This window comes from Epinephelus fuscoguttatus, linkage group LG24 (genome assembly GCF_011397635.1).
Source record: "Epinephelus fuscoguttatus linkage group LG24, E.fuscoguttatus.final_Chr_v1".
Classification (NCBI taxonomy): Eukaryota; Metazoa; Chordata; class Actinopteri; order Perciformes; family Serranidae; genus Epinephelus; species Epinephelus fuscoguttatus.
The window spans coordinates 8,631,017-8,643,665 of NC_064775.1; the positions used below are offsets into that span (position 1 = coordinate 8,631,017).

General features: G+C 40.1%; 1 protein-coding gene across 3 annotated transcripts in view; it reads right to left on the reverse strand.

Annotated features, from left to right (window-relative positions):
* Nucleotides 1–12,649, reverse strand: part of LOC125884655 (interleukin-1 receptor accessory protein-like 1) — a 312,218-nt gene that overhangs the window by 3,501 nt on the left and 296,068 nt on the right. For 2 of the 3 annotated variants that reach the window (XM_049569686.1, XM_049569685.1), the window contains 2 exons: nucleotides 8,559–8,729; nucleotides 4,841–4,885 (listed from right to left, as the gene is read on the reverse strand). In XM_049569686.1, the coding sequence (XP_049425643.1) occupies nucleotides 4,841–4,885; nucleotides 8,559–8,729 (216 nt within the window). The remainder of the gene's footprint in view (nucleotides 1–4,840; nucleotides 4,886–8,558; nucleotides 8,730–12,649) is intronic. The other variant, XM_049569687.1, reaches the window with a different exon arrangement.

The following is a 12,649-nucleotide window of genomic DNA, read 5'->3' on the forward strand; positions in this document are numbered from 1 at the left end:
ACAAAAAACATCGTCTCTAATTTATACTTGCTTGTATACTTTATCTTAAAATAACTTTAACTGTACATGAAAGTACACAGAGCTCATGAGTACGATGAAACCTTTCCCACTGGCTATTTGAAAAACTCTCTTGGTCTCATAGCGACTGCTGAGTAAAATGCTCCCTTTTATCAAAGTTGCAAACAGCTGAATACAATCTAGTTTAGAAGAACGTGATTTCTGAATTTGATGTCTGCAACACATTTCAAAAAAGCTAGGACTGGGGAAGTTGTCGAATGCTCAAAGAACCTCCCACAGGTAAACACGTTCATTAGTCAGGTGACAGAATCATGACTGGGTATGAAAGGGGCATCCTCGAAATGTTCGGTCGTTTACGCGCAAGGATGGTCACTTTGGGAAAAAGTGCTTTGGCAAGTATTTCAACAAGTTTAGAACAATATTTCTCAATGCAAAATCGCAAGCAATCCACAATATCATCAAAACATTCAGGCATCATGGGTAACCTGCAAATCTGTGAAGACACCATGAATGCTGAAAGGTCCAAACAGGTTTTGGAGCAACATATGCTGCCATCCAGATGACGTCTTTTTCAGGGACGTCCCTGCTTATTCCAGTGAGACAATGAGACACATTCTGTGCGTGGCTTCATAGTACAAGAGTTCAGGCACTTGACTGACCTGTCTGCAGTCCAGACATGTCTTACATTGAACATATCTGGAACATTATAATGTATACATACAACGGGAAGCCCAGACTGTTGAGAAACTTTAGTCTAACTTCAACAATTAGTGTCCTCAGTTTCCAAACTCTTAGTGTTGTTAAAAGGTGATGTAACACAGTGGTAAACATGCCCCTGTCTCAACTTTTTTGGAACGTGTTGCAGACATCAAATTCAGAATGAATGAATATTTACAAAAAAATGAAGTTGAACGTTAAATATCTTGTCTTTGTACTCAATCCAATTGAATACAGGTCCAAAAGGATTTGCAAATCATTGCATTCTGTTTTACATTTTAAATGGCATCCTAACGTTTTTGGAATAAGGGTTGTAAGATGTATTTGTGGACAAAAGAGGAATGGGATCAAATGACGATAAACATCAAACACTCAAAGTCAAGTAAGATACCTATATGAACCTACATTTGCATCGTTACACCTGAAGATCAAAAACATTTGAGTTTATAGTAAATACGATGTTGCATTCACGTCCCTGATGAGTAGCTCAGCTGCGTAATAATGAACGTGATTAAGTGTTTCCCCAGGCCTATCATGGGTGTCAGGAGGAGGTGTGTGTGTGTGTGTGTGTGCAGCTGATGCCTGCTTTTAGCCTTTCTTGGCGGAGACAAAGACAGAGTGGCTCCTCAACAGCAGGTAGACGAGATTAACTGGGCTTCACTTCCCAATCAAAGCTTACAACCCTCTTGTGTGTGTGTGTGGAAAAAATAGTGTTTTTCTTCCTCCCACAGTCAGTGAGATACTGAGTGTGTGTATGTGTGTGTGTGCAAAATATCTTGCTGGTCTTTAAGCAAACAAATGCCACATCTCCTCTCTGTCCTCCTCTCCACATCTCTCGGAATGAACTCCTCCTTTCATGTCACGCTCTGCCTGCGGCGTCACGATGAGAGAGACCTGATTAGAGTTAACTTGGATTTGAAGTCAGCCCTTTCTACTCCAACATGACAAGTCAATCTCTTTGCTGTTTACTAATTGGTCCTCATGCGATAATTCGTCACAAAGCATCCCTGGAGCTAAAACTCCCCCAGTAGGGTTCGAGCTCGTTCACTTCAGGTCCGAACAATCGGGCAAAAACAAGTTTTTCTTTTATCTTATCATGAAAAAACAAATGGGAATGGATAAATGGATACTATATAATTAGCTAATGAGGCGTAGTTTCGTTTTATGTTTTGAATTGATTAAACTGAAAGTAAATCTGCCCTCTTGGGGTGCTGTCTGGTAACACTTTATAGCTTTATAGATTACAGTCCTCCTTTCAGAGACCTCACCAGCTTTGCAGTCAAAGTGGTGCATGTGTAATAATTGATTCCTGCCTGCATAAAAATAAAATCAACGCTGAATTACACGAGGCAGAAAATCACTGTTGCTCTGCTCTTTCAATCATTTATTAAAAAGGGAAAAGCCCATTGTGACAAACCATCAGGAGATGTTGGACTGCCAGGAATTCCAACTTCCTGCCAAACAAAATGTAATGGAAGTTTTGACTCTAAGTAGTTACAGGTAAGTGCATGGAAATCCAGAATTAACTACATTAACCCACACCAGTAGGATAAAACCACTAAAGGTATGTCAACCCAGCTACGACACATCGTGACTAATAAGAGTGAATGTGTCTGCACCATCGTCTCGAATGCCTGGTTCACACCACACGACATTTCTGCCTGTTCTGACAGTCACTACGTCACACTGCGCGACTGTGGAGTCATAAAATCGTGCCGTGACTTGACCGACAGACATGACACACTACACGATGGCACTCACCAATTATCTCCAGTTGTCTTTCACGACGTGCGTGATGTCATCAGGTTATTCTTGTCCTTTTTTTTTATTACTTTCACTATTATTTGAGTCACTGTGTGTGTTCATGTGCCAGCTGAAATATTGTTGTAGTAACGTAAAAGTGCCACCAGATGGCAGGAGCTACATTTGAAGAACCGTATGCAAACATGTAAGTCACTTAATCCTCCACAACAAGTTCCTACAAATGTTTCACAATAAAAGCCTATTTAGAAAATAACGGGATTCTCTCAGCCGAGGTTATAAGGGGCTTTTAATTTGAAACAGATACAGGAAGTGTAGAATAATAAATAACGTCCTGTTTATAATGTAGTCTGTTTCATATGAAGCTGGTAGCCTCTGCAGTTGTGGTGAGTAAAACTACAGTCGTTGAATTTTCTTACTTTATGTCCGTCTCCATTATGAAGAAATAACACTGTTTGCTAGCTTGATGCTAATGACAGCAACGTTAACTCAGTGGGTTGATAAAGTGCCTCTGCTGTTTCACGCCATCATTTTTCCCTTTTTACTCTGTGTGGTAACATGCCTAGAGGAAATATCAAAAACCCTGGGGTGTTGTACAGTTGTCTATGGCAACAGATTGCTCTGTGTTCCTATTGGTCAAAGTGACGGCTGTGACGGGAGAAGTCGTGGACGACAAAAAGAAAATCAAACATGCTAGACTTTCTGTCAGTCTACTATGACACACTACACAAGATGAAACGATGGATTATAGTGTACGACACTCAGACACCGTATGTCGCTGCATTGGGCTATAATCGGGCTGACATTGTGTAGTGTGAACCAGGCATGAAAGTATCCGTTTTTGCCCGTCTCCATTTTGACAGTTCCATACGAGAGTAATGTGGATGCTAGGTGTAAACGAAGCGATAGTTTTTGCAATTGAAAACGAAAACTTATTAGTGTGGATGTAGCATCAGAGGAATGTCGGAGGTTGTGACATTTCAGTCACAACTCTCATCAGCCACCATACAACAGACTAAAAGAGACACATTAAATTCACAATGACCCACCCCTAAGTCACAACTTGTGGTGGGACACAAAAAACATTTTGAATATATCTTAAGGGCAAAAAAATTGTTTTCAATTGTTTTGATGCTGTAAACCCACAGACTGTGAAAAGAAAAGCAGTGGACGCAGCCACCGTGACATCACCCACTGGTTTATGGACCACCAATTTGAAGCCTCGAGTTGTCATTGTGGGGTTTTTTGGAGCCAGAGGTGACCATATTTGGATGAGAAGGTGGAGCTGGGGTGGATATGTACGGGTATACAGCCCAGTCGCCAGAAAAAATGTTGGCATTGTACATTTCAGCAGACCACAGCTACGTTACATTTGTATGTTTCATACATATCATATCAATGTATCGAAAGTGTCGTAGTTCTGATTACATGTCTACACTGACTGTCATTAGGAAGTGGCGTGACACCTAGCGAGATGGCTGCCGAACTGCAGACCACTGTCTGAGACCGATGCACAACACAACAGAGCAACCTGTTGCTGTGTTTCCAGCGGCTTTTTTTGCCACCCAAAGCAGGTGTTTTTTAAAGCGACATAGCTGCATTTCCAGTCGGGATTGTGCCACCAAAGCTTTTTTTTTTTTTTTTTGGAAACATTACTACATTTCCATCACATTAACCACAGCATTGGCGTAAATGTAATGTAGCTGCTACATATTAACGCTCAAATGTGATGTATCTGTGGTTTGCAGAAACATACATTACCAATGATCGGGTTGCGTTACTCCGTGGTAGCCACGCACAAAAGTTTACCGTGCTTTATCATCTATTTTACTTTAAATGGGACCACAATTGACAAAGTAAACATCATGCTGTATTGATGAAGACTTGGAATTAGAGATTGAGACCATGAACTTATCAGGAAAAGTGTTTACTGAGGTAATAAATCAATCGAGAATTAGGGTCATTTTCTCTTCTCCAGTATCAGACTTTATGCAGCCAGTGGAGCTGCCCCCTGCTGGCTATTAACAAGAATGCAGGCAATGTCCACTACTTCAATACAGTCTGTGAGTAAACCCCATACATCTAATTTTCTTAACACACCAAAAAACACACAAAAAAATTGTGTGCTTAATCTGAACTTCAGGTAAATGTGAGTGAAAATATGTAATAGTTTATGTTTTATGCTACTAACGCCTCATAAAGCCATTAGTAACAACATGTAAATGCTTAAAAAGTGTGACTTATTACAGATGTTACCAAAATGACTTTCTATGTCACTACTTTGATGAGAAAATCTGCATCAGTGTGTGTTAACACGAGCGTTAAAAATCTGGGGAAAAAGTACCTCTAAGTAGTCTTGTGTCATCCTGGAAATGATCATTGGTGAAACCTAAACATAGATATTTACATTCAAAGTATGATCAAAAGACTTGGAGAAAAGCATTAAAAGAACAGTTCTGTCAATGTGGGGACATGGCTCTGGCATAAACTGTATTTCTCCACTGGTGGTCCACTGGCGATTGCAAAACGGTAATCGCGCCGACCAGTTTATTCCAGTTTAATATGGGACATGTAGCATAAAAAAGCTGAGGAACAGACGTTTATTTTAATTCAGCCGGGTTGTACTTTTGTTGCTGTACATTAGCAAATACTGAATGTATCAGAAATCTATCAGAGTAGAGAGATGTTTCACATGTTAAAGATAATCCAGCATAACGCATGATTTATCAGCAGCTCAGGAGAAGGATTGTTGACACATGTTGAAACCCCAAATGGCCAAACTGTGTTTATCTTAGCCGTGGATTATGCTTTGTTATGTCAACTGTTAAGATGCTAATACATTCCCAATGGGAACTTAATGTTTATACATAGACACAATGAGCCAGCGAGCTGTGCCACCGAGCTGGAATAGCGACAGACGCGCTTTAGATTCCTCTCAATCCTTGCATTTTTATGCCATTTTTCCCATATTACAACAGTCCCCTCGCATCGAGCACATAATCACAGCAAGGGATTCAGTGTATAACCTTGGCACAATACCACTGAAGAGGAACATAATTAGTAATGATGGTATGTGCGGGAAGACAGGCAGATGCAAGTATTCAAATGGAGGCTAATAACATAATGATATTATCAAACTCATCTGTGTGATGAGTTCATCAAAGATAAGCACGGAGGATGGTGAGACGCTCCATTAGAAATATACTGTGGCAATACATGCATTAATATCCATGCATAAAGACCTTTCTGATTGTACAGCTGACATCGTTACACAGCAGCATGCAAAGGTACAGTTTGTATGGCGCTAGATCAGGACATGGACTGTAATAATAGGGCTGGCTCTGTCCACCAATTATGCTGTATATGTAGTACAGGCTATTATGCCTCCCACGGGCTTTACATTTTGTAGACTGACGAACCAACTGGTACGTCCATATACCTTGTTTTTTTTTAACGAGTTTCTTTCTTTTTTTTAAGGCATAACTTTTCATTTTTCACTTTCACAAAGGGGCTGCAGCAACTCAACTCAACACTTGATGAACATTTTATGAATTCAAGAACAAGTTAAACTGGGTTTGTAAACTCTTCTGGTCGGAGAAGTATTCAGAAAGCTCTGCAATGAAAACTTCCCTCCAGTAAAGGTACAGTTGGTGAAGTATCATTTGCATAACAGGATTCCTTCAAGGTTCATTAAAGGTACACTACATAATTAGATATTACAACTGATGCATGATGATTCACCTGCAAAATTACCATTTGTATATCAATTACTCACCGCGCGTTACCATAAATTCAAGAGGAAAACGTAGTTTTTCTTGCATGTCTCCACAGTGGACGGAGAATCCAAAAAATTCTTTATAAATTGATTTCATTGGGGTCTGTGTTTAGCAACAGCAAAACTATATCAAAGCATCTGTTTACAAATGCTCACACAACTCGTTCAATATAATCCATGTCTCGTTTATCCAGTCGTATGCTCAGTACTTCTTAAACGCAGACATTTTTGCGGGAAAAAAAACCAAACATCTACAAACAATCTCATGCACAGATGTGTAGTGTGTCGGGGCACATGCGTGTGTGCTACTTGTAGGTGGAAGTGTTTAAATTCTAACGCTTTAGGGAAGTTGTATATGTTTGGGAAGCACAGAGCATATGACTGGATAAATGAGACTTGGATTACAGTGCACAAATTGTTTGATATAGTTTTACTGTTATTAAATGCAGAGCCCGATCATAAAGAATATTCGCTTTTTTTTGGATTCTTCGTTCACTGTACAAACATGAAAGAACAACAAAGTTTTCTTGACAAAAATAAGGTAACATGAGATGAGCAACTGATATACAAATGGTCATTCTGAGGTTGAAATATTCCTTTAGTTTCACATCTACTGGAGGTAGAGTGCATTTTACATACTCCCTAGCTTTTCTTGCTAGTTAATCCACAGCAATGTACCATAACTGTGATAAATGTCGACAAAAAAATTACAATGTTCTTGCTAAAATGTAGTGAAATTTAAATATAAAGTGGCATAAAACGGGAATAAGGGACCTCCTATACTTCGTTGTATAAATGTACTTTCTTACTCTCAACTACTGGTTAACTTATAAGGAAGTTATTTTCAGTCAATTCACATGCACAGGCTAAAAACTGCATACTGTAATTATCACACAGTGCTTCATTACTGTCATCTGCTTTGAGCAACACATTTCTCAAATTAATTGCCTCTTCCTCTAAAACTATCTGAGAATGTTTGTCAGGCAGTCATAATAGATTAGTTAGCAATGCGGTATTGTTTTAGTGTTGGATTCATGAAACATTGTTACATGTAATCAGAGGCTCTTAAACCCTGTTTCTTAATATACGGCCTCCCTGCACAGCATGTGTAGGGAGGAGCCATTAAAACAAGGCCAAACTACACTTCAGGGGTTCTTCAGACGCGCTTCTTAGAACACTGGGATACTTCGAAGACCCAAAAAGATTATTACGACTCTTCAAGGTTCCTTGAATAGCCACAAGCTGAACCGTTATTTGGAGGTTTTTAGCAGTGGTTCCCAACCTTTAATTGTCAGACCCCTACAGCCCTATTAGATGAACTTACTGACACCACCTGTAATGTTCCACATGTGTTCATTTGAAGTGAATGTTAATGAACTCTATTTGTTACATGAAATCATTATAAAACTATTCTGTTGATTTCATTACTTTTAGATAAATGTTTCGACTCTTTATCTGCTACGCTGAGTTAGGTGTCTTAACTGTTTTCCATTACTATTGTATTAGCTGTTCCACATACCCCCCGGCAACTGTAGAAGCAACAACACAATGAAAAAAGTACCCGCACTCCTCTGTCTTCTTCCCAGTCTCTACCTGTATGTGGTCACAACTCTGTGGAGTCCATGCAGAATAAAGAACTGGAAACAAGAGCAGTGTGCGGGTACTTCTTTCACCTTTCACCTTGTTTGTGCCGCTTATTGTTTGCAAGCACTTGCTAAAAATAATGGATGTGCAGGTGCTTCCTAAATGCAATAGTATCCCTTATCATACGAGTAGCTGTGGTTGGGAATCACTGCTTTTCGGACACGTAAAAGAGTGCAAACTGTTTGTGCAGAACTGTCTCATGCTTATGTGATGTCTGTGTTGCCATGTGCCATAACTGCAACAACTTTCCCCTTTATAATATATGTAATATGATGTTGATTGAGTATGTATCTTATTGCTGACAAGCAGATTGTGTTTGATTAACTGAAGTGAAAAGGTAATGCAAAAAAGCTGACACTGGTTTTGTTTTCTATCCCTTTCCACCAAAGTTTAAACTGAAGAACCCCTAAATGCCACCTTTTATAAGGTGATCCACTTTAGTTCAGCTGCTGGTTAGAAAAGCTCAATTCATAATGATCACATTAAAACAATGACGATCTTACAGGTCTAGTTGTGCCACAACACAAAATGCATCACAGAAGACCACAAACAAGGCATACCACCACGGCACTGACAACACGAGCAACACCAAGCGACAAAACATTCGACACAACTTGACATCGCCGTGAGAGAGAGAGCTTACTTCCTGTGGGGATCAAGTCCCTGTCTGGAATGAAGAGTTTATACCCATAATGCTTCTCCAGCACGTCGGGGAGGATCTCCAGGGCAAAGCGCTCCTCCTCGCGGGTCTCCTGGCTCCACTGGTCCGGGTCCACTTTGGTGTAGGATAGGTAAGCATCGTAGTCCTTGTTATCTGCAGGCAAAGGGTGGGAGGACAGAGATGGAGATGGGTGAAATGTCACAGCTCCTGTTATCCTCCAGCAGAGTCTTTAGTGTCGTCAGATCTTTCAAACCAGACCCTTTACTACAGTTTTATAATCCCGGCTATCAAGCAGGTGCAGAGAGAGAAAATAAAGCCGTGGTCTTAGCAAACTGAATAAAAGAAAGTCTGTTCCCTTGAATGCTTGCATCACTTCATGTATGGGCATTAAGAAGCTCCCAAAACCACTTTGCTCCAATTAAATGCTTATACGTTTTATGATTTGGACATAATCTTTCCTGCTTTGGTCAGCAAAGTTTTGCACTGCTATACTCCAGATGCTCACAATCTATTTTCATACTGGTGCACAGAGAGCTATTCATTCACTAGGAGACTTCATTGAGACAGGACGCCTCCATTACACTGACCTCTGGGCACTTCTGCCCATCTGAGTGCTTTTCATTACAGCTCTGTCCCTGATGACGAATAATGTTACCTTGATAGCTACTTTGCCCACTGCAGGCAAAACAAATTAGACTCCAGCCTGAGCTAAATGCCCAACATTGCCTGCTAGGCTGACGCATGGCGTGGCTCCATCACCCACATGAAAGCACTGATTGATGACGGATTTAAAAAGACTGAGCAGAGAGACGGAAAGTGAGAAGTGAGGGGAAGACTTTAATGTTTCGTCTCAAGCTGGAGAACTTCAGCACAATGAGTCAGGAGGGTGGAAATGCAAGACATGGAAGTGAGATATCCCAGAGCCTCTGACGACTACAGGAAGGAGATAACAGTGTCTGGCTCCTGCAGCAAAAACTCAGCTTTAATGTTGTGCTCAAAGCTGTCTGAACAACCACACCACTTCATCAGTAACAGTGACTTGGTTCTTTACCTGGAGGCTCTTTTCTGACATAGCATGGCCACTGTATGGCCAAAAGAATGTAGAAATTGGGCTCATGTTCATATAGTTTAGATCTTAGGTTGTTTTTCAAGGTTTCAGCAACTTTGTCTCAGTCTTTGTGCTACAACTTACGATTCTGGGACATTTGTTATCCTGTAGAAACTTGGTGATGATTGCACCTCGTTTCATAAAAAGGCCTTTGTTACACAGATTGGGAGATTTTGGAAAAGGTAGAGCAATTGAAGTAAACAAACCATTTTGAATGCATTAACAATTAGTGAAAAAGGAAGGGTCCGCCAGTATTTTAAATGCGATTGTAACCTGGAAATAAAAGGAGGGAAATTTTCTTTAAATAAGTCTTGGTATTTTCTAGTAGCCTGTGTTCCTGAATAGGCTAATTTGTTCGAAGTCACTTTGAATGGAAAGGTGTTCAGTATATCTGGGTTGTGAACTCTAACAAGCATGAATTTGCTCTTACTCCAGTTTATACGGTAACCAGAACACTACCAAAAACAGTAATTGTCTCTAACATTTGCGGGATACTCATCTTAGGGATTGTTAGATATAATAATATATCATCTGCATATAAAGAAATCTTATTTTGTGTTGTCTCTGTGTTGTATCCACAATTAAAAGTGTTCAGTACGTATTTTAACAGCAAGAGGTTCTATTATTAGTGTGGGCAGGAGAGGTGAGAGCGGGCAGCCTTGTGTAATATAAATTCAGGGGACATTGTTTGGTTTGTTAAAAATTCTGGCTCTAGGACTTTTAGAAAGTAGTTTGATATATCTGACAGATGAATGCTATAACTTACATTGACATTTTGGACAACTACAACTTTGTGGCAACAGCAAGGGTGTAGAATTTGGTAGGGACTCCTGAATTGTCCCTAGCAATAATTTTGATAGAAACATTCAAATATAACTGTCGTCTGTCAAAGTCTCATCAATGTCTCGTCAATGTTGCCAATTTAATACACAAACTGTTAACAGACTTCAATCTCTACTTCCAGTCCTACCTACCTTTTTGAGTGGTATTAAGAGAAAAACTTGAAACAAATTAAGAACAGAATTAACATTGCTTTATTTTATATTTGTGGAAGTACAGTATATAAATTAACATTATGCTACAGCACTGCTTTCAATGCAATTTCAATTTCCAATTTCATCTATAAAGACCAATATCACAGATCCTAATTTGCCTCAGACAGCTTTACAGCATACAACATCCTTCCATCCTTGGACCCTCACAACAAATAAGGTTACTGAGCTGAATACTTGGATGAAACAAATATCCGATACAGATAATGTACATTTAACAAGTATGAGTGTCATATGAGTAAAATTGTGTCAATGTCTGTACTTGTGATGAAGGAAAATTAATTACTTTTGTGATGAAAAATGTTGTGAAGCTCAACTCTGAGGCTGTTCTGTAAATACGTTTCTCTTAAAGGGAAATTTCGGTTCATTTCAACCTGTCTTCTATCGTCCTAAATTTGTTTCAAGTGACTAGTGACATAAAAATAATAGTTAGCATGTTAGCCGTTAGCCTAGATACAGCCGGGGCGCATAGTAGCGTCAGACCTGTTAAAACGTAAATGAAAGGGCATACTTCAAGTGCAAAGTCAGTCCACTAAACAAGCTTTTTTTCCACAAAGACCACCTCATATCGTTAGGATAAATGTCAGAGAACATGTAGAAAACGACATGTAAACGTGTTGTCTTACCTTACCGGTGTGCTGCCATGTTTGTTTACCATCTAGCTCTGCTTTCCAAAGCGCGGCCGAAATATCGCGAGAACAAGCAGCAACAGCTGGAAGGCAGAACCGGACAGGAGCCTGAAAAGTTCATTCATTTATTTTATGAAAGATTTGTAGAATAATGGCTGACTTTTTGCCAGACTTCGACTTTGTGGAGGAGGAATTTGATTTTGCAGAGTTTGATGGCCTCCCTTATTTATTTGAGCCAGAATACACTGACGAAGAGCTTCGTGAAATTGAAGAACGGAGGAGGAGAGAGAGAGAGGCGCAACAGGTAGAGGACGAGAGAGGAGGAATGGCTGCTGCAAGGCTGCGTAGCTCTGGAGATTGGTGGTGTACCTGTGAATGCTGTGCCCCAGTGCCCACAGAAGAGGAATGCCTCTGTTGCAAGGAATGGGACCGGTTGCAGCCTTATTTTCAAGGTCTGGATGTGACCGAGGACGAGACACCTCCACCTGGAGTAGTATCCAGCTGGGCTTTATCTAGAGCTGGCGAGATTTCAGGCACGGTATGAGATCGCTGCTTGTTCTCGCGATATTTCGACCGCGCTTTGGAAAGCAGAGCTAGATGGTAAACAAACATGGCAGCACACCGGTAAGGTAAGACAACACGTTTACATGTTGTTTTCTATATGTTCTCTGACATTTATCCTAACGATATGAGGCGGTCTTTGTGGAAAAAAAGCTTGTTTAGTGGACTAACTTTGCACTTGAAGGTTGCCCGTTCACTTACGTTTTAACAGGTCTGACGCTACTATGCGCCCCGGCTGTATCTAGGCTAACGGCTAACATGCTAACTATTATTTTTATGTCACTAGTCACTTGAGACAAATTTAGGACGATAGGAGACAGGTTGAAATAAACCGAAATTTCCCTTTAAGTAATAAATATTGCAACTTCTGATTAATCCATATAAATTTCAGGCTTAAAATAACTACTTCTGATTAGGCTCAACCTGCTTTTAATTTGAACCCCAACTACTTCTGCCATAAACCCCGCCCATTCCAAGTCAGAGACTGACACAGATACAGATAATGGTGTACCTGCTTATCCCTACAAAAATATATATCTTCTGAATTCCTCCAATACCAATAGCAGAACTGTTAACGTCTTATCAATACTACGGTCTTTAATCATTCAGCCCCCGGGTCCTTTAATATTTTATGTTTTGAACATTCGCAGAGCCACATGCAACTTTAAAAAGTTTACTCAGAAAACAAGGGGGGATTAATGGGTGGATAAATGGGAATACATT